The sequence below is a fragment of the Rutilus rutilus genome (genome assembly GCF_951802725.1).
Source record: "Rutilus rutilus genome assembly, chromosome: 20".
Lineage (NCBI taxonomy): Eukaryota > Metazoa > Chordata > Actinopteri > Cypriniformes > Leuciscidae > Rutilus > Rutilus rutilus.
Window position 1 is genome coordinate 5718107 of NC_140225.1, and position 24417 is coordinate 5742523.

The 24417-nt window shown below is 35.9% G+C and overlaps 1 protein-coding gene across 1 annotated transcript in view; it reads right to left on the reverse strand.

The window, feature by feature from the left end:
- Positions 1-24417, reverse strand: part of LOC311280196 (cadherin-23-like) — a gene marked incomplete at both ends in the record, with an annotated part of 138512 nt that overhangs the window by 19662 nt on the left and 94433 nt on the right. The window contains one exon of the mRNA XM_084392170.1: positions 20509-20587. Coding sequence (XP_084248296.1) covers positions 20509-20587 — 79 coding nt within the window. The remainder of the gene's footprint in view (positions 1-20508; positions 20588-24417) is intronic.

Consider the following 24417-nt stretch of genomic DNA (forward strand, 5'->3'; position numbering starts at 1 on the left):
CAGTGTCACATGATCCTTCAGAAATCATTCCAATATGCTGATTTGCTGCTCAAGAAACATATCTGATAATAATCAATCAATATTGAAAACAGTTGAGTTGCTTTAAATGTTTTGTGGAAACTGTGATACATTTTTATCAGAATTCCTGATGAAAAGAAAGTTCAAAAGAACAGCATTTATTTGAAATGGAAATCTTTTGTAACTTTATAAATGTCTTTACTATCACTTTTGATCAATTTAGTGCATCCTTGCTGATGTTTTTTCTAACCCTAACCCCAAAGTTTTGAACGGTAGTGTATACTGTATATCTTTTCCTCTTTGACAGACACAAGACACATCCACACACTGGATCACACAAACAAGTGCTTGTATTCAAGTGTGTGTCGAGTGAAACTACTAGAGCTGAAGTCCTTCAAGTATGGCAGCCATCACTATTTCAAGATGCTTGAATTAACTTTTCCATTCAGTGGATTGTGTGGAGAGTGTGTGAGTTTTGCTGGGGTTTTCACATTACCGCTAGTAGTGAGCTGGAAAATGAGAAGCTAAAGCAACCACAACTCACACACATGCAAACACTCTGTATACATATACACACACATTTGATTTTTTTATTTATGGTGGAGGCTTTTGAGGTTGTTGTATTTACAAAAAAATGACTTGTGGTTTGAAAATATCAATAAATAGTGTTGAAAAATACATTTATTAAATCGTATGCCATTACATGATAGCTGTATAATTTTAAAAGAAAAAGAAAACCTAACATTTAATTAAACATATTTATAGCCAATATAAAAAAAAAATACATAGCAAACAATTAAAAAATATAGTTTTTATTTTAATAATTAAAAAAAATATATATATATATTTATGCTATATGTATTTTTTAAATAAAATATAATTCAAATTAATTAAATATGTTCAAATCAAATGCAGCAATTTACATTTTGTCAGACTCCATACCTCTAGTAAATTAAATGTTATTTTTTAGTTGTCTATTAAGAATCGTGATTTCTATTTTAAACAAAGAAAAATCGTGATTCTCAATTTATCTAGAACCATGCAGCTCGTATATATATTTATATATATATATATATCTAGCCTTAGATTGTCAGTCAGTCTTTTACTGTCTAAAAAGACAAAAGTCTGGCTATGCAAAACAAGTGAAAACCCGCCACATTCATTTAAAAAAGACTGAAATGAAAACATTATAAACTATTCACATTGTGTTTGTGCATGTGTGAGTTAGGCAGAAGTCTCTATGGACCACCAGTCAACACTTATTGAAATTCTGCCCGCCTCATTCTCAGAAAAACACACCCAGATGAAAAGAGAGAGGGACTCAAACATGTGTAGCTATTATAAGAGAAAGACGAGTGCATAATCTGATGTGTGTGATCGAGTGTGTGATGAGACAAACGATTCTCACGCTCAGCACACACACACACTTTCCGTCAAAGTTTAATCACCGTGAACCTACGTGCACCGCTTTCGCAACCACTCGCACAACAGCAACAGGAAAGTGCTAATGTTGTGGGGATGTTGTGCGAGGGTTTGGGATATGTTCTGGGGTTTGGTGATTAAAAGATTGTGATTCCTCCAGGCTAATGCACTGTGTTATGAGAGCGTCGATGTAATGAGAATAATTTCAGAGCATTAGGAAAGACATCAGAGAGAGTGACATCCAGATAAATTCGAGCCACACGTAAATGCATAAACACAAACAAGCTCACATGGGAACATGCACAAAAAGAGCTGATATTTATTCCCTCATTATAATTATGCTTTCATGCAGGTGAACCCACAGAGACAGACAAGACAAGCTGATGTGCAATGTATAGTCCTCTGCATGCGTTCTTTTGTTACAGAGTGATATAGCGGTCAGAAACCCTGCATTTCAACAATCCTGCACTACGTTGTTTAATCAACATGTTTTCTTCTGAACTAACAAATATATGTTACCAATAGCCTGGATTACAATACAATATAAAGAAAGTACTTTCACTTTCAACAAACGCACATTCTACTTCAAAAGAACGATAACCTACAGGACAGATCTCTCTATAGAGACAGACAAACGGCCATTTGACAGCGCAGCAGATTAATTCAAGCCTGTAGTTGACCTGAATGACTTCTATTACCTATTCTATTACCGATTTAATCAAAACCTCTTGAAAAGGACATGACCAGCTTTCATAGGTTTCAAGGGAACTTAATAGTGTTTTACAGAAAGCATGGAACCAAAGAAACGTGGAGTACTGTGAAAATACAGAGCACAATGTGTCCAAAACAATTCAAGAGTGTAGTTGTTTACTTGTTGCATGAATAAAGAATTAAATTCATAAATAAAGTAAAAAAAATAAAGTGCACACACACACACACATACATATATATATATATACAGTGGGTACGGAAAGTATTCAGACCCCCTTACATTTTTCACTTTTTGTTATATTGCAGCCATTTGCTAAAATCATTTAAGTTCTTTTTTTTTTCTCATTATTGTACACACAGCACCCCACATTGACAGAAAAACACAGAATTGTTGACATTTTTGCACATTTATTAAAAAAGAAAAACTGAAATATCACATGGTCCTAAGTATTCAGACCCTTTGCTCAGTATTTAGTAGAAGCACCCTTTTGATCTAATACAGCCATGAGTCTTTTTGGGAAAGATGCAACAAGTTTTTCACACCTGGATTTGGGTATCCTCTGCCATTCCTCCTTGCAGATCCTCTCCAGTTCTGTCAGGTTGGATGGTAAACGTTGGTGGACAGCCATTTTCAGGTCTCTCCAGAGATGCTCAATTGGGTTTAAGTCAGGGCTCTGGCTGGGCCATTCAAGAACAGTCACGGAGTTGTTGTGAAGTCACTCCTTCGTTATTTTAGCTGTGTGCTTAGGGTCATTATCTTGTTGGAAGGTGAACCTTCGGCCCAGTCTGAGGTCCAGAGCACTCTGGAGAAGGTTTTCGTCCAGGATATCCCTGTACTTGGCCGCATTCATCTTTCCCTCGATTGCAACCAGTCGTCCTGTCCCTGCAGCTGAAAAACACCCCCACAGCATGATGCTGCCACCACCATGCTTCACTGTTGAGACTGAATTGGACAGGTGATGAGCAGTGCCTGGTTTTCTCCACACATACCGCTTAGAATTAAGGCCAAAAAGTTCTATCTTGGTCTCATCAGACCAGAGAATCTTATTTATGACCATCTTGGAGTCCTTCAGGTGTGCTTTCATGTGTCTTGCACTGAGGAGAGGCTTCCGTCTGGCCACTCTGCCATAAAGCCCCGACTGGTGGATGGCTGCAGTGATGGTTGACTTACTACAACTTTCTCCCATCTCCCGACTGCATCTCTGGAGCTCAGCCACAGTGATCTTTGGGTTCTTCTTTACCTCACTCACCAAGGCTCTTCTCCCTCGATAGCTCAGTTTGGCCGGACGGCCAACTCTAGGAAGGGTTCTGGTCGTCCCAAACGTCTTCCATTTAAGGATTATGGAGGCCAATGTGCTCTTAGGAACCTTATGTGCAGCAGAAATTTTTTTGTAACCTTGGCCAGATCTGTGCCTTGCCACAATTCTGTCTCTGAGCTCTTCAGGTAGTTCCTTTGACCTCATGATTCTCATTTGCTCTGACATGCACTGTGAGCTGTAAGGTCTTATATAGACAGGTGTGTGGCTTTCCTAATCAAGTCCAATCAGTATAATCAAACACAGCTGGACTCAAATGAAGGTGTAGAACCATCTCAAGGATGATCAGAAGAAATGGACAGCACCTGAGTTAAATATATGAGTGTCACAGCAACGGGTCTGAATACTTAGGACTATGTGATATTTCAGTTTTTCTTTTTTAATAAATGTGCAAAAATGTCAACAATTCTGTGTTTTTCTGTCAATGTGGGGTGCTGTGTGTACAATAATGAGGAAAAAAAATGAACTTAAATGATTTTAGCAAATGGCTGCAATATAACAAAGAGAGAAAAATTTAAGGGGGTCTGAAAACTTTCCGTACCCACTGTATATATATATATTTATATATATATATATATATATATATATATATATATATATATATATATACGTATGTCACCCAGTGTAGTTAAATACTCACTAGAAGCAGGAATCCAAATCCACAGAAGTTTTATTCAAATTCAAAAACAGAAGACGAGGGCATCGAAGGAGAAATAACAGATCTACACAGCTTACACAAAACTAATATCGGAACCAAGAACTAATGCAAATATATAGCAGACAAAGGGACAAAGGGAGAAACCTGAACTGAGGAACCCAGTCAATTAGAAACCATGGAGACAAACAGGGAGAGAATGAAGGAGAACTGAACAAATTAACAGACTAGAAGATCAACAAAGAAACTCAAACATGAACACAACAGAGAAACAGATCAAAAGACAAACTCAAAATGTGACTATATATATACATATATATATATATATATATATATATATATATTATATATATATATATATATATATATATATATTATATATATATATATATATATATATATACAGTATATATAGCCTAGATGTTAAGGTTTGGGTTAGTATAGAATAAGTTGACGCTTCTTTGCAAAGTTACTTATAGTCAGTAGAATGTCTGTTGGGGAGCATCAAAATAAAGCTTGGGTAGATACTAAGAAGACAGTCTACTAATACTCTACTGAATGACTCCTAGTTGACATGCAGTTGCAAAGTTACTTAATTAGTAGAATGTCTGAAGTGGACTATCAAAATAGAGTGTTAAAATTGTGGGATTTTAAAACTTAATGCTAAATAATGAAAATCTCGCTGTATTAAGAGTGTTTAAGTACTTCAAAATCAGTAGATGACAAGAAGCTGTTCATCTGAGAGTGACAGGAAACTTGACATGATAAGATCCTGTTAAAGATCAGACTTAGATGGCAAAATAAAGGAAAGTAAGCTTCATCACATATCACGTCTTTACAGGTGGGTTTCGCAGGTCACGCTGTTGTGAGCAGACTTGTGCGCGAACAGGTAATGGCTTTATAAGTACTCCACACAGACAGTGAATGAGTGTACTGCAGAAAGCTTTCAGGGCATGTGTGTGTGTGTGTGTGTGTGTGTGTGTGTGTGTGTGTGTGTGTGTGTGTGAGAGAGAGAGAGAGAGAGAGAGAGAGAGAGAGAGAGAGAGAGAGAGAGAGAGAGAGAGAGAGAGAGAGAGAGAGAGAGAGAGAGAGAGAGAGAGAGAGACATAGATTATCACAGGAACGAGTGTATTCAGGGGTGTCCAAACTTTTTTAAAGGGGGCCAGATTAGATGTTGTGGACACAGCTGGGGGACGGATACTTCTTCATTTTATTTAGATTTATATTTGAGACCAGTGGCACCAGTACCTGATTTAGCAGCACTGCACATGTAATATTAATGATATTGTTTTGTCTCGGAAATGCACATTTGACAGTAGTTGACAGTAGTAGTAGCTTGAGTTGGGATGCAGATGTAAATTTATTTTCATTAATACAAACAGTAAAACACATTTAACAACCTAATTTTTAAAGGGTAAATTTTTAACCATAAAATTTAACCATGAGGGTAAAATTAACCATTGGTCTTCCATAGTATCATACATTTACGTCATGATAACCGCAGGTAAAACCACACATGGTACCTCACTACTATGGAAAAATTAACAATATGGTTTCTGTGTCTAGAATGGCTTTATGGTATTTGGTCTATAAACACATTTAGTATAAATATAAATGCACAAAATTGGTAGCTTGTAACAAAAAAAATCTGTAATTTGGCCTATATTTCATTACTCCTTTAATACATTTAATACTTGTCCACATTAATAATATAAAAAATTCGAAATGAATATCCCACATTTCTGCCACAATACCAGAGTTAGTCTTAGCCACAATACCAACACGCGGCAGTGTTGTTGAGAATGTCAGTGCTGTATCATCTGGCTTTAAACTAGTTTAAAGGGGTGGTATAATGCCCTTTTCACAAGATGTAAAATAAGTCTTTGATGTCCCCAGAGTGTGTATGTGAAGTTTTAGCTAATTATTTTTTTTTTAAATAGCATGTTAAATTGTCACTTTTTGAGAGTGAGCAAAAACGCACCGTTTTTGTGTGTGTCCCTTTAAATGCAAATGAGCTGCTGCTCCCGGCACAGAGGGCGGAGCTTCAAGAGCTCGTGTTCTTTTACCTCACACAGACATGCACTGAAATTTTCAAAAACCTTTAGGCTTTTATGTTCGAACCGGAGTCAGACAAAGAGGGAGAGACTCAAGAAGAAGTGACAACATGTAGAATGCAACAGGACATTTCTGAATGGTTAGTTGATGAATTTATGTAGCTTGTGTGTAGTTATCTTCTATTCACTGATTAGCATATTCTGTCATGATAATCTATAAATCGCATTCCCGGGGGCGGGTTTTATGTAAATTTTAGGGTTGGTGATGTCACTAACCCTGGTGGAAGCTTGTGTAGTCCCTACCAGCCGTTTGTTGTAGTCCTTAAAAAACGATTTCTTTAAAAGCAAATATCTCCCTTTGCTTTGAACTTTGAGCATCATAACTTTGCAGATGTTGTTTATGCTCAAACAGCAACATTACACACTAACTAAAATTTAAAAAGTGAAATCATAATCAACCATTTAAATCCCTAGACATTTGTGGTTTGTATCGGAGAACTCTGTGGCAAACACAAACGCTATATTATTATTCTTTTTTGTTTGTTTGTTTTGCGCACAAAGTTCTAAGTAAAATGAAAAATAATCAAATGAGATGTATTAACCTTTAAATCACAAAACTGTATTCACAATGCGGTATTAATGACAAATAGACCTGAAAGAATTACAAGGACGTATAACTTAATAACAGGCCTCTCTGACCATAATATGACTTTGATTATCAGAAAACTAACAAAACAGCGTCTACCAGTGTTTATGAATGAACATAGGCCTAAACTAGGGAATGTAGTCATTCCCAAAAATCAAAAGCAACACTTTGATAACGAATTAAATAATATTGATTGGAATGACCTTTTACAAACTCAGGATGTAGATAATAGTTGTAATATTATGATGAAAACACTCACAGGACTTACTAAGAAATATACAAAAACTGTTAAGTGTACACAAAGAAGAAGCTCTTTACCCTGTCTGAATAATGATATTCGCCAGTTAATGAAAAAAGGGATCTTGCATTGAAAAATTCACTGTTCACCAAATCAATTACGGACCACCTTATTTTTAAGGGATTAAGAAATCGGGTTGTTAGGGAATTGCGCTAGGCAAAAACCACATACTTTACACAACTGATAGCAGAATCTGAAGGAAATAGTATTTCTCTTTGGAAACACCTTAACAGTGTTACTAAACGTAAGCCCAGTCAACGAAAATTAATAACGGAGTTGGAAGTAAATGGAGTGATTAGCACTGACAGTACAGAAATCGCAAATGAGTTTAATAATTATTTCATTCAATCAGTGGAGGATCTTGCTCAAAAATTTGAAACAGTAATACTAACACAGGCTAATATAACAGACTCTCTTCAGTCCTTTTATATTAAGGAAGTTGACCAAGAGAAAGTTGCTAAAATCATTAATAAATTAAATAATTCAAAGGCAAAGGATTGGTTTGGGTTGGATATTGCTGTTATTAAAACACACAGCTCCACTCTGATTAAACCAATAACACATTTGATAAACCTTTCAATTAGAGTTGGTAAATTTCCACAAACCTGGAAAACAGCAGTCATAACGCCAGTTTTGAAGGCTGGTGCACCAGATCAAGTAAGCAATTATAGACCAATCTCTATCTTACCATGTTCTCTCAAAGATTCTGGAAAAAATTGTTGCAGAACAAATGGTTGACCACCTTGAAAATAATTTACTTATTTATCCTAAACAATTTGCATTTAGACCAGGGTATTCAACTGAAATGGCCAACTGCTACCTTTCTGAAAACATCAAGTCTTCATTAGATAAGGGTAATGTAGTTGGAGCAGTGTTCATAGATCTTAAACAGGCCTTTGATACTGTGAACCATGAAGTGCTTTTGAACAAACTAAGTACTTTTAATTTTTCTGAGCAAGCAACTGGCTGGTTTGCATCCTATCTCGAATCAAGAGAGCAAAAAATTGTGTAAAAATCAATGCAGAATATTCAACCCCCCGACAATCTATAATGGGAATTCCACAAGGCTCGATTTTGGGGCCTCTGCTCTTCAGCTTATACATAAATGACTTACCATCATGTTGTAAAAAAGCTGAATGTCAGATGTATGCTGATGACACAATTACTTATGTATCAGCTAAAACACCTTGTGTAGCAGCAGATATATTAACAAGCAAAATGGAGGGAGTATCCCTATGGCTTAAAAACAATCACTTAACTTTGAATTTGAAAAAGACTGTGTCAATGTGTTTTTCAATGAGAAGGAAAGCAAAAGAAAAGCTTATAATTAGAATAAATCAAGAGGAAATAGAGGAAGTCAATGATTTTAAATTCCTAGGTGTAATTTTGGACCCCGAACATAAATTTGATAAACATGTTAAAAAACTATGTAAAACTGTGAAGACTAATTTGAACTGTTTCAGAATGATTAGACATTACATACCCCTCAAGGCAGCTCAACTGTTTATGCATGCCATGATATTTTCCCATCTTTCTTATTGTGTTACTGTATGGAGCCAGGCTTCACAGTCAACTGTTAAACCCATTATTTCACTATATAAACAAGCATTGAAAATAATGGATCAAAAACAAATGAAATGTATAATACTGAAAAAGTATAATTTGCTTAGTTATGATAGTTTTATTAAGTTCTCTTTTATCAAATTGATTTTTAAATGTGTGAATAGTCTCGCACCAGCTGTACTTTGTCCATATGTGACAAAAACAAATACTAATAGAATCACCACTAGGGGATCAGCAAGTGGCAACTGCAGGGTGGCACAGCACAAAACCACTTTCGGTCAGTCATCTTTTTCTGTAAAAGGGATACATTTTTGGAATGCCCTACCAACAGAAATAAAAACACTAACCAATCTGAAACCGTTTAATGAAAAGGTGAAATACTGGCTGAAACAAAACCAAATCTGTGATCACTGATTATGTCACTGTGCAGACGCACTTATAAATGGACATGTACATACGGATAGAGAGATAGACACACACACACACACACACACACACACACACACACACACAGATATATGTATATCATGTTGTGTTTTTTTTTGTTTTTTTTTGTTTGTTTGTTTCTGTTCTCTTGGTAATGGTGATGTATGTAGCCTAACCAGGGACAGGGGTTGCAAATTAGCTTCAGCTAGAAACCCTATATGCAACACATTTGTTCAAGTTATTGTAACCTGTTACAATGTGTCTCTTTTGCATTGTCCCTGACAAATAAACAAATAAATAAATAAAATACTATAGGGTTTTTTAGCTAAAAATAAATAAAAAATAAATAAAATATGAACATAAAAATTGTAATGTTAAACAGACCAACAATACTACAAGGATTAGCAGCTATCAATATATAAACTACAATAAATTAATTATTATTTAATAGAAATATGTATATTTACAAGGACTTTCAATACTCTAAACTACTAGATGCAGGCTATGAAATGTCGAGTCGAGGACTTACTAGATCAATATATAAAACAGCAGCAAAATTATTACCAACAACTGTAAAGTCATAAGTTAGAATATTGCGGGATAATATATTTAAAAGTCAAATGATTACCAAATCATAACCTTCCACAATGAATGAAGTCCTGTCCTGAGGAAAGGTCATATCGGCTTTTCACCCAAACATGCACCATCAACCATTCATGTACCCAACACACCTTCATCGACAAACATTTACAACACACACACACAAAAATCTTTCCTCCCTTTGTAGATGGGAAGAAACATTTGATTCCATCTGACACAAAAAGCTGTTTTATGGATTATATGACATAATTCAATCAATAAACACACAAAACAAATGCAGAATCCCGATTAGTGACAAACACTCTCAGATTTCTTCAGCCAGATCAGAGTCTGACAGTGAAATCAAACGCTAACCCTGACTCAGACAAGAGTGACAACCAAGGCCTACTTAACAAAAAAACTCAAACCAAGCACTAAAGCAAATCTTTACAGAAAATGTTATGAAACATATAAACAATTATTTGAAATAAACCCCAAATCCTGATATCTAACTATCCATTTATAGTGTTTATTTTAGTCTACTACTACTTTTATTGATTTCATCCACATGGACCACGAGGGAACCACGAATGCTCTGACAGTATCGACTGCCATATCCATAGCCAAAGAAGCTTTTTAGAGTCAGAGAGAATAGTTGTAGGATGGGATTTTAACGATTATGATTCCACTTAACAATTCTGGTTTCTTAATGATTCCATCAACAATTGTTTTAGTAATTTTGAGGATGAACAACTGGATGCTATTTGGAAATTGCATTCACGATCCACAAACAACCAATAGTGAAATGATGAGATTATTTCAGAATTCAGCAGAACAGAACAGAAACAACAAATTGGAAATAAACCACATAATACAGTGGAAACGTGATTCACATTAACGTTTCCACAGTTATTGCATCTAACAACCTTTCTGTTCTTATTATTTTTCCTAATCCCAATCCAAGGATTCGGTGTGCTCTTGATGCATTTCATCTGTGAATCAAAAGACGTTTTACACGGCAGCACAGACCGGCTTGAAAGGTGATTGTTCATTCTTGTGCTCAGCGGACAGAAAATAAGATGCATGCTGATCACGATAACAGTCAATTTTAAGGTGACTCTGATGCGTATATTGCATATTTTAAGTATATTTATGCATATTTTACAGCGTTCAGTCCACAATAGTGGAAGAATGCAGATTTTCCAGAACCATAGATTGAACTGAATGTCATGAAAATTTCTATATTTAAAAAAAAAGGAACCATTCCTGAATAAGAACAGATTCTAAAGGGCAAAGGGTCCAGCTGTCAGGACACAGTGGAAGTAAAAGAATAAAGAATAAAAGGTGTTCGGTGTCTGTACTTCAGGCTGGAGGAGTGACCCATCCGACAACCTGTCAGCCATCACACACACACTCATTTGATATACACACCACCAGCCTCATCTTAAATTAAAGACCCCTCGCACACACATACACACAGATATTTCATTATCAACTAGAGCTTATTGTAACCCAGGTCACAGGGTTGACTATCGATCGGAGAGCTCAGGCCTCAAGGGGAATAATCAAACCCAGAGAGATAGATTGGAAACTTTGATCTCTCTGCTCAAAGTGTCAGGCACATTCTTTAAACAAGATCCACAGATGATTGAGCTTATTGAACTTTTCGTTTCGGTCATGTGTGCACTTAAATGTGAGGATATAAGGACTAGGTGACATTTTTGTAATATAAATGGTTGGAAATATGTTTAACACAAATATTTGGGATTTCAAAGTAAACTAAATTTGCATTATCTCCTTCACCGTCTTCCAGTCGGTTGTGCACGAGAATCAACACTGTGTGAGCAGTGTAAAAGCGACTAAGAAATGAAAGTTACACACTCCATCAATTAGGGTTAGAAGAACATATAACATGCCAAACATATAACATGCTAGAGACATAATAATCACTGCAATAATGATCCAATCATTGACTCTTATGCATTTGCCTATTTAAATATTTTTTTTATTTTGCCGGGCAATGTAAAATATGGTGCCAGATAATTATAATTAATTAATCAATTATATATAAAAACTTTTTGATTTGTTGAAGAACACAGAAACATTGATTGTTGTATGACACCATCATAATTTGTCATATGAATGCAACAAAGGCAAAATTCCTGTTTGTGTATGTTATTATCTTTGTATGGTAACATCTCATGCCCAACCAGATTTGGAATTACCTGAATGTGAAAATAAAAGTAAAAGTAAAGTGAAATATGTTCTATTTAATGGTCTAATAGTACTTGTAGGGTCAATAAAAACAAGTGTCCCTCCAGGCATCACTTTTGGTCACTACTGTGTATACACAGTATAACCCATACATTTTTCATTTATGAAAGAGTTTCAATCGGTTCCAAAGTCCAATTAGTTTTGTTCCAAAACAGTTACAATGACAAATTAAAATAAATTATAATGCTGTTAAAATAACTAGAATAACAACATTACATATTTAATAATATTTGTTAACCTGTTAACTTTGACAGCCCTTATAAAAGTGAGCAGACGTATTAGCCCTGTCCTAGTGTGTGCATGCATGATCTAATGTCAATCTACTGTACATGCATGTGGAAACAAACTTGTGTGTGTGTGTGTGTGTGTGTGTGTGTGAATATCACGTCTTGCTTATCCAACTCATTGATGAAGGCAAAATGGGTCTGCAAGCTGTCCGGTGTCCACTGAGTACGACACAGTAGCCAAGTGTGTGTGTGTGTGTGTGTGTGTGTGTGGTTATATTTCTTGAAGTTTATGAGATCTTCAAGATCTCATAAAAAAATCTCCTAAACTGGCATCTGCACACATCAACAGAATCTCTCCTGGTGGAGTCCAGTTCCCTACATAAGAAAAGCGTAAATCAATAACAACTGGTCTCCATAAAGCCGGTCAACTTTCCATGAGGTTTCCATGGTAACATTTAGCTTCAGTGTCACAGGAATAGCGGGGCTGCGTAGATCTGTTCCTTTCGGGAACTCTGAATCCAAAGCAGCTCACATCTGCTTCTGAAAAACCAGGGTGATTTAATGAGGCTTTAACTTTGGCCCTTTAAAGCCACCATAGCTGCAGGGGCTGTTAGCCATCTCTGTGAGCACTGCGGTTCATGAACCCTGCTGGGCTGCTCAGGACACTGTTCTCCCAGGGCACTTTATAATGGATTCTACAGGCATGAGAGCATGTTGAAGACCTTCACAAGTCTGTCTGTCTCACACACACACATACACACACACACACCTTCCCTCTCGCTTCAGTAGTCACAGTTGTACCAACTTGTCCTGGAGTTGTGCTTCAGTTTAAACACGAACACTTTAGCATCAGTCCTTCTGATTTATAATACGGATAGTTCCGGCTGATCTTATCTGATTTATCACACATATGTTAAATTCTAGATTAATATAGCAACCATACATTTATTTAACCCAGTCGACCAGCCATAAATACGAAACTTTTTTTTGTTTTATTTTGGCCTCTTTTCCAGACTTGCGCACAAGCTGCATTGCAATCATTTCCCAAAATGTAATTTGTGTGGAAATATTATGAAGTCTGTAAACAGGACTAGGGATGCACAATATATCGACCACCATATCGGTATCGCCGAATACGCCGATATATGTTCGTTTTAATAATGCTGATAAATAAAGGATTGTTTCCTTCCGTACTGTTCGCCATGATGGTTTTGAATTGCTTGAAATATGATTCAAGTCACTTCAAAAAGGAAAATACAGTTAACTGCAACAAGTCTTTCATATTAGTTACATGAAATTATAATGAAAACACTTCAGTAAATTAATGTTGTGAAAGTTTGCTTTTGCATTTGCAGACTTTTGTGCAATTGTAAGTTGTAATATTATATTTATTTTGTATATATATATATATATATATATATATATATGATTTATTTCATATAGGAAGTGTTCAAAAAATATAGGAAGAAAGGAAGAAAAATATAAATACTAAATTGGGGGCGCGAGTTTATATGAATGTATCATGAAGGGAGCTGACTGTCTTCAGAAAAGTTTCAATGGCATTTTCTTTTCCTCTTTCCTCTGTATAAAGTAGTGTTTATAAGCGCAGATCTGCTCACAGCGGTACCCAAAGGAACCACAGATTTTTTTAACAAGCGCCACCAACTGTCAGAGAGTGAATTTGCATTTTCATTCAGTCAGTCTGCTGTTTTTGTTTTGTGCAGGTGTTTTATGTAGCATAATTTCACAAAGCTAAAGTCAGACCATTACATTTTTAGACAATCTAATTTAAATGAAAAACAACTGTTCATGCTACGTGTGTGTGTAGCATCTTTGCTTGGATCGTGATTAAAATTCAGTGGTTGCCTCTAACTTCAAACGGCTGTTCAAGGCCAGTTTGGCCTGTTATAGAGCAAATAAGCTTATTTGCTTAAACAAAGAAAAAAAATTGGCAACCAGTATCGGAATTGGCCAAATTGCTCGTAAAACAATATCTGAATCGGTGCATCACTACACAACACCTAAGAAAACCACCTAGTAACATTCTTAAAACCACAACTTAACAACTGCATAGCAACACCCTGACTGACAGTGACAACCATCCACAACAACTGAGTAAACACCTACTAATGTTCTTAAATAACTTGGTAACTGCATTGCAATGGTCAAGCACCACTCACAATTTCTGTTGGCATGAAAATTCTGTTATAACTTACAGATCCTTATGTTCTTCCAAACCCATATGCTTGCCATTTCTATGCCGTATGATTCACCCTGATTCAAATGGAAAAAAATGTCAACACAATTGAATCTAGGCAACTGCACAGCAACACCCTGGCAACGGTCAAGAACCACTCACATTTTCTTCAGAAAACTTTGTTCAACATGTATCATTTTGCTGTTGGTGGCATTTTATAAAAGCACAAGCTACTCAAGGCAGTCATTTTACCACACTTTTGAATAATACCATCTGCTAAATGAAGAAATATAAAGTGCTTGACCAGGTTACCTTCTTTTTATTTTCATATTCAAGTCGGTTTTTGACTTCAGAAGACACACGCATGATCATATAATACCATTCCAGGGCAAGTTGCAGGATTAGAGAGGAAGTTTGAGGCCTGAGGAACAGCGGAGTAATTTGGCAGTAAATAATAACATCAACAGCACTATCATCACACCTTTGGGGGAAATGAGAGAGAGAGAGAGAGAGAGAGAGAGAGAGAGAGAGAGAGAGAGAGAGAGAGAGAACAAGAGAGCATGATCTCTAGTCTCTAGATCATTAACACACATCACCCTGCAATTAAAAACTCATTTATCTTAATTACTCAACTAATGGGACGAGTCCCCACAGAAACACACACACAGTCCCAAAGGACACCACAATGACATATACACACGTACACGTGCGCATATAGGTGTTAATGCTCAAAGAGAAGGTTAGCCACACACACACACACACAATCCACACATCAGCCTGTCTCTCTCCGCACCGCACACTCTTCAGTTCTGATGTGGCATGCCGTTATCGCTTCCTGAGATGTTAATTCATTACATGTTGATGAATTTACCATTACCAGTGCATCTGCACTAATGAGATTAGCTGTGTGTAAAGGTTGTTTGAAAAGTCTGTTTCTGTAATATACACAATCAGAATAAAATCTTTCTTTTGATGGACGGACTATCTATCTATCTATCTATCTATCTGCACAACCCTAATGTTAACACAGGAAAGAAACTGCGCTCAACAAACCATTTCATATGATCTCAAACTGGACCCGAGGCTTCTGGAGAGAGCGCTCTACCCATTTTCCCTTGCTTCTTTGATTGTCCCCTTTAGATTCTCACACAACGGCTTTGAGAGAGCATGCAGTATGAATTCTAATAGAGCCATTACCATTATGAATGATAACTAGGGATATTCCGCTGATCTAGGGTCAGGGCCCGTGCAATAGCTCTTGTGATTACGGAGTACAGAATCAGGTTCAGGAAATAGCAGTGCTCCGCAAGCCAGCGGGAATGTTTAACCTACATCACGGACCCCTGTCCTATTGATTAGACCATTAGACTTGAACCGCTCCGAGGAAATTGACACAATCCTCTTTCCATATGAAATCTTTGCATTAATGCTCCTCAATTGAATGTCAGAACTATTAGATTTCTCCAGAATATTCATCTGTTCACTTCCCAGCTCTCCTCTAAAAACGGAATAATACGTAATTTTGGATGTGACTTGGGCTGATGTAACGATTCTTAAAAATAATGTCCTCGAGCCTCCCTGCACAACAGGAACTTGAAGAGGCTATTTTGTGATTATTGCCATTAGATGATAACCAACCATTCACTTGGAAGACAAAACTTTTAGTAAATACTATGTGCAAATGACATAAAAGCTTACTTGACATCTGCCACCCTGCTTTATAGATTTTGGCTATATCCCAAACCCCAACCAGACCTATATCAGTCAACACTTAAATAACATTTTATGAAATAAATAAATCAAATGTATGCATTATAAAGTTATATTTATATTGTAAAATCATATTTTAATTATATTTACATAAATGCATTAAATCATAGAATTATATTTAAAATTAAATACATGCTATGGGAATCCCTCTCTAATCTCCCTAAACGGTCCTATCAAAAAAAGGCAAAAAGGCCAAAAAAAATCCTGAAAATATAACTTCATATATCTATAAATGGTAACAAAAAAAGGTTTATGATCTACCTCATGTCTGCTGTGAAAAGAAAAAAAAGCAAGTTGTTTAACAGTTCATTGTATTGTATATTATTATGTTTTGTATAATTTATTTATGTTATGTATTCATGTGTTTGAGACTCAGTGTGTTTACAGAATACTTCAGGACTATAATGTGAGCGACATAATAGAAGCCTAATCAACTTTTGTCACAGTTGTATTTACAATGTGCAGTGAAAACTATACGAGCCTGTGGCGTGGACATTAATCTCAATTAGGGTGGCAGTGACAAACTGTGCTGCAACACATAAAATACAATAAATATGACAATTAAAAGAGAAGCTTGTAATTTTGGGGTTGTTTTAGTACTTGCTCCCCCAATTTAACATAAATAATTCATAGGCTGAATTTCCTCAAATTGGCGCTATGAAAACATGGAACTGTATGTTTGAGCATCACGGCCAAAGCAACAACCAATGGCATGAGTTTAGGGCGGGACTATCTGTTGGGGTGACAAATGGCAGATGTTCAGAAAATCCGTTGGAAAACAGAAACTACACACTTTGTCCTTTAATATAACTTAATCAGAAAAACATTAACGACTTTTACAACAACATTTGCATATATAAACTTTTTAAAGAGGTCATGATATGGATTTTTTTATTAATTTTATGTTCCTTGAGAAAAAAACAAACAAATATATATATGTGGAAAAACAATTACTTTCAACCTTCATTCTGTCTGAAATGATCCGTTTTGAAGGGACGGCTCCTTTAAAGGAGTCATCGGATTAAAAAAATTCACTTTCATATGGTGTTTGCATATAAATGTGTCTTTGCAGTGTGTGGACACAACCACCATACAGTGAAAAAAATCCATTCACTCCTTTTTTTTAATCCTCAAAAAGTCTAAACACTCTCAATAATCAAGCCGTTTGGATTTTCTGAGCAATATGATGTCATATTGCTCATGCTCCGCCCACGACCACTGACGGACTGTCCTGTATTAGCATATTTTCGCCCTCAGCCAGTTGTATACTGTCCACCAAAGCAGCACTTTCTGTGTCTTGTGTCGACACACCCCACGGAAGAGAGGGGTGGGGTGAGCAGTTGCTCAGTATCATTTAAAGAGATATGCACCGAAGCGGGTCGCTGTGAACAGAGCTGTTTTTGACGAGGTAAAAGGGTGTTGTTTTACACAACCATTGAGGAATTCTAACTCAAAGTATGTTACAAACTTTACATGAAGACCCTAAAGAATCATACTAACTTGTGGAAAATGGGCATTCAATGACCCCTTTAAGGCTTGTCAGTGAACTGCCACTGTTATGATTGGCTAACATCACTACATAGGAAACAGTATCAACGCCCCCTCGCTATTGCACAAAGTGTTTTGAAAACATTACCCAAATAAAACAGGGATGCACGATATGAAAATTTTGTCCGATACCGATAACCGATAATTCTTTACATTTGAAAGCCGATAAATTGGCAGATAAATCAAAATAAAAAAATTATATACTTTGATAGCCTGATTACAAAAACAAAAGGCTCACCATTAAAAGCCATGTCACAAACACTTCAACATTAATCAAACATATACAGTATAGTAGCCTCGTTTTTTTATTAACTAACATTAACAAAGGTTATTGCTCTCTGTTAGTTCATGTTGCATAATGCATTAATAAATGAGACCTTATTGTAAAGTGTTACCAAAAAATTGCCTAACAAAAATAAATAAATAAAAATAATAAAAAATTACCTAAATAATGCAAACAAGTCATTTGAAACCATTGGGCTGCATATAAAGAAACAAAATGGGTAATGGATATAAATGGAGTGCCATGGATAAATAAAATGAAATAGCCCCCGCACGGACAATAAGGAAATTATTTTGATCAAATCATATTGTTGATGAAAATAATGCGAGAACAAAAAAGTGCTGGTTATTAATAATAACGCATCAACGGTTTTGATTTATTTATATTTTTTTACATTTTAATATTACAGTAATAGTAAACATCTTTAATATTAGGCCTACTATTTCAAATGCCATCATTGCTGTTTGATTGCGCACGCTGAAGCTGAAGAGAATGAGCACCGGGAAACTGAAGAACTTTTCTAGCGGGTTATTTAACTCAAAGAAACGCATCCTATATGAGATTAATCAGATATCTATATTACATAAACTTAATATTACGACTTGCACAAAATGACGCGAATGCACAAGCGAACTTGACTTTGCTGGTCAGAATATGTAACTGTTCAGGACACGCTATTCCCACAATAACGCGCTGAAAGAAACGGCATATAGGATCGATAACGATTACATTAAAAATGACCATTTATCGGCCGATATCGATATGTGGTCGATATATCGTGCATCCCTTAAAAAATTTTTTTTTATTTCTTTGCAAACTCTCCATTACACTGTGCCTCGTTTCAAAACAAAATGCTCCGAACAAACATGTAATCCTCCAGTGCAATATGGGACATCGTTAAAATAAATCATCATCTTGTTTTTGAAGTCAGTACAGAGACGCAAATGAGCAGTTTAACCTCGATCCGTCAAAACAAACTTTTTTTCACTCTTCCACTTGTCCTGTTGTCGGCAGACTCAAGCACGTGGAGTATGTCAGAAACTGAACGTGTGTCTGTATACTGTATCCAGTGTAGACAGCGTCAGTGATTATAATGGGTATAATGCTTTTGAAGCGACGCTCGCATCCAGTGTAGATAAATGTCAGACAAATGATGTAAAACTGCTTGTCGATGTCTTGCTCAACAACACAATATCTATACACATATTAATCTACAAAAACCCATTCAACACCAGACTGAGCCACTGAAGGTTCTCAATGTACATCTAAAACACATGGTGTAACCCTCTCTCTTGTCTGTCTGTCTGTCTGTCTCTCGCCCTCCATTCTGTCCCTCCCGTTGCTCTGTCTGCCTCATGCTGATAGCAATGAAAGTGATCTACGGGGAGAGCCATACACAATAACTGTGTGTGTGTGTGTTGCGCTGTGGGTAGGTTTGTCCTGCTGTGTTAAGCTCATGTATGGATTAAACCGACAAAGGCTTTCAGTCACACACACACACCACTGACGCATATAGGCCACTGTCTTTCAGACTACAGCAAGAAAAACCATCCTATACTCAACACTCAAATTATACTATAAGCACTGTCAAAGTCATTGTATAATTGTCTGCTTGTGGTTATTTGGTGTAACTTGACAGTGATCCAAGCACATACTGCCATGAAGTAAAAGAATTTTACTCTGAAATCTAAGAGTAAGAGAATTTTGAGTTAGTATGCCATGACATGCATATTGTGACTTTCAGTCAGCTTTACATTAGTTGTGTGATTGCCTTTTAACATGTATGAGAAATTCGTTCTGGTTTCACTTTATATTCACATTCACGCCAATCTAACTCTTTATGGTCATTACAGGTTTTAATGCAAGATAACATTATGCAACTAAACAGAGGAGAAGTGTTACGTTTAGATGAACGTATAAATGCCTCATTCATTCAAGATGCGGAGAGCGTAGCGGATCGTATAAACAGTTTCACTTTAATAAAACAAAACAAAAGATTGACATCCAACATGAAAATGTGATGACACTGTTCTCCATACACAACCTTGAAACACAACCTTGAAATCAAAACCAAAACAGCAACATAATGTGACATGGAGATGATATATATAGTATATCTTCAGATTTGGAATCAGGAGGATATGCAAAAAAAAAAAAAAAGGGAAATCTAAAAAATATTAAATATTTTTAAGTATTAAAGGAATATGTTCTTTTTATTCTTCTTCTTCTTCTTATTGTCTAATAGTATTGTTATAATATTGTGCTACCCTGTGAAGCATTTGCTTGCAAAGCCTAAAAGGACATCGTTATTTTATATACAGTACATTATTTTTTTATATAATAAGATAAATGATATAATATATAAGAATACCAATTTAAGTACCAATTTAAGTATGTATTAATGTAGTGGTGCTGATTTAAAGAGGCAGGCTATGGTCTCTTGCTACACATTCTCACTGAAGGATAAGCCCCTCTGAGGATCAAATCCTGGAATATGATAATCATGATGGATGTGACTGACCTGATATGATCGTATATCCAATTCCACGTGGTCGACCTAAGTCCTGATCGATCGCCCTGATCTTACGGACTTCATAACCCTACAGACAAACAGAGAGAGAAGAAACGTGAAAATTATGCATAGAAGTGCACAGATATTTTGTCTTTAGTTTAAACATTAAGGGCCAGGTTTACTAAACAGGGCAAATTCCCGCATGAGAGCGCAATTCCAAAACAGCGCAGATGGGAGTGGAAAGTTCTGCGCGTGATCTACTGACGATACACAAATTAAAGAACACAGAAGCAGCCGGATCATTTCCATAATCACCAACACAATCTAACAAGAGCAGCGCGAGTTAGCGTCTGGTTTAAAACGTGCTTTTTTCTTTGCCGGTAAATAATGGAGCAAACACCAGTAAATTGACGAGCGCAAACCTTAGGTAATCACCTTGCGTGATTCATTTAAATATTCTCATCCCACAAATTTTGCGTCTGAAAGGGAAACTCCTACAAATGCATGAGCAAACAACCTTTAAAAATAACCCCGTTGACACCTTTTCAGCGCTAGTTTTTTTAACCCTAAAACTGGCAATGTGATCTGGGTGTAACATAGTTTTTGTCGTCTTTTTTGGGGCGTAAGAATGATTTTTTCATCAAATCCTTTTATCATTTATCACAGCCTGGTCTGTCTTGAGTATGCTGGTCACATGATTTGTTTAAAAAAAATGTTGTGATTAATTAGTCAGCCTGACCTAAATCCAACATGGCTGCCAGTGGTGCAGGACATTCAGATTTTGAGATAAGTAAATATATATTAAACTTACTTTTCTTTTGAAAAAATAATACTAACACTGCTAACATTAATTATGAACATTGTCTTAAGGTGCTGAAAAAGAAAATGTATAAAAATGTTGTTCATGTTGTTATTTAGCACGTTTTGAAATATATGTTACACCTGAGTCACATTGCCACTTTTGGGTATAAAAAAGGGATTAACTTTGTATTCATTTTTGTAACAATCTTTGTATTCTGAGTTGTTTTTTTTTTTTTTTTACAAATGATAAAATGTACAGGTTAAACTGATACAGCCTGTCTGTCTTGAGTATGCTGGTCACATGATTTGCTTCAAGTTATCTGTGCTCAGTCAGCCTGACCTAAATCCAACATTTTTTACCATTTTTCCCTTTTTTTTTACCATTTTTATGGTAACGCAAGGTCCGATTTCAAAACGGTTTTCACAGGCTGAATCTTGAGTTTGTAAGCTTTCCAATGATATATAATTTGTTGAAGTATAGGATATAATTGCAATGGCAGTTACAGTTATAGATTTTGTCCTTTTTTTATACCCTAAACAGGCAATGTGATCTGGGACTCACAACTCATAAAATCCAAAATACATAACATTTTTCAAAAATTCTTTTGGATATGATTTACTTAAGTCCAGATGATATAAAAAATGACATGAAATTATTTGTTGCTTATCATGTTCTACTCTTGCCTGTTTAAGGGTTAAATGCCAAAAGAGGATTTGCGCTGTTAGTAAATCTGGCCCAAAATGTATTCTTTAATAATTTGTTTTTAAAACTCTATGCATGAAATGCGTGCTTGTACTGTCGTTCTATAAAATAAATGGTTTTATTTTTGTCTAATGGCGTCATTGTATTTCTCGTGTGCAACTGTTGAGGAAAGAGCATGGTGAGGGATGTTACACTGACATCAGCTTCAAGAACGAACGAATCAAATGAGACATGAAAACAAACGGCAAAATATTCCAAGTTAGAGTATTCTTTGATCCTGAATGAGAAAGCGTACAGATGCTTAAAGAGAAAAGTGAGAGAGCATCTGCCATTGATCCAGCTAATAGTGTCTGAGAGCTGTTTATGCTTCATTTCTGCCAACACTCTACTGCTATTACAGCACACAATCAATTACAGCACGTTTAGCGCAAGAACGTGAGGAGGAGAGAGGGAGAAATGGATGACAAAAGCGTGGAGTGAGCGACTGAACGGAGGATGAAGTGTGGCTGAAGTAATTTGCGAGCTATTCTCTTTCCAGCCGCACAAGTGGAATGTTCAATCATGCACACGTCTCTCTCTCTCTCTCTTTCCTTTCCTCTCATCCTTAAATATTTCGCCCTGCACCTTCTCGTCCACTCCTCCATCCTCCCTCCATCCGTGTCTCTTCTCTTGCACCATTTCAGATCAAGCGCCTGACAGCCAAATTGTGTTTGCCCCTAAAAAGCCTTTAAATGTCACCCTGACAAAAGAAAACGCCAAACAGCTATGAAAAAACACCCCACTTTTCCTGCAAAACACAGTTTTTCTCTACGTTTTAGCTGTTCTCAAACTTTGGTCCATTTGGCATGAACATGACCCGCAGAGCTACGCTTGTGTCAGAAGGTCAGGGTTTGAATGGTTTGTATGCTACACCACTCCACAGAGTGTTCAAAGGTAGCTGTGTATTCTGATAATCTATTTTTTATAAAAAGTTTTCATTTCATTATAGTTATGGAAGCAAATTTCTGTTTAAGAGTAAGAAATTAAATAATTTTGAGATATATAATTGATTATAAAAAATAATTGAGATACACTACTGTTCAAAAGTTTGTTACTGTTAAATTTTTTTAAAGGAAATTAACAGTAGTGACAGTAAAGACATATATCATGTTACAAAACATTACTATTTCAAATAAATCAGTTTATTTACTTTCTTTTCATCAAAGAATCCTGAAGAAATATATAATACAGATTTAAAAAATATATATATATATGAATCACAGCTGTTAACACTGATAACTATAAGAAATATTTCTTGAGCAGCAAATCTTCATATTAGAATGATTTCTGAACGATCATGTGACACTGAAGACTGGAGTAATGATGCTGAAAATTCAGCTTTACCATTGTAGGAATAAATTACGTGTTTGAATATACTGAAATAAAAATCAGTTATTTTTATCTGTAAAAATATTTCAGTATATATTTACAGTATTATGATCAAATAAGTGCAGCCTTGGTTTAAAACATAATTTAAAAAATGTATATATATATAACAACCCCAAACTTTTGAACAGTAGTGTACAGTTTAAAATAAGAAATAGTCACAATTGTGGCATTTAAAAATCACACTTTGAGATATAAAGTCACAATTCCAATAAATAAGTTGATATTTAAAGTCTTATTGCAATTACATTATTATTTCAATATACGGCATGAAGGAGCTTCCATATAAAGTAGATATTTCAATACTGACATATTTTTTGGCGGACTCTTAAATGAGTAGTTCATTTGAAAATTGTATTTCTGTCATTATTTACCCAAAACATTATAAATATATACAAAAATATATATTTTAAGAATCTTCACTAAATGAATATAGTAAATCATACTGGTTTGGGACAATTTGAGGGTGAGTAAATAATGGTAATTGAGTTTTGAGTAAATTAATGCTTTAAATGAAGTGCTTCTACAATGTAAAAAAGCCATTGAGATGAGAGGGAAAGCTAACGGATCTCTCTCCATGTGTGTGTGCGAGAGCGATGCACCTGAGTTGGAGCGGGGGTTAAGAGTTGTGTTTTGACAGATGACCCACGACAGTTGTGCGTGTTTGATATCTGTTTGCGTGTAAATGTCAGTAGCCTTGAGAACTCTCCACACCCACTCAGTCACTTAGCCTGAGGCCCGTCGTCTGAGCCGACACACTCCATACGCGCGTGTGTGTGTGTGAGGGAAGATAAGCTTTAAGCTCTCTGCGTGTGGCTAAGTGTACGTGTCAACATCGTTTTATATGAACATGCAAGTGTGACGTGTGCAGTTATTGAGGCCGTACGTGTTTCGAGTGTCTAATTCTCAACACAAAGACCTCTTGTCTTTTTTAATAGTGCTTCCTCAGCTTTTCCAGCATTGATGTAGGATATAAGGAATGAAATGCC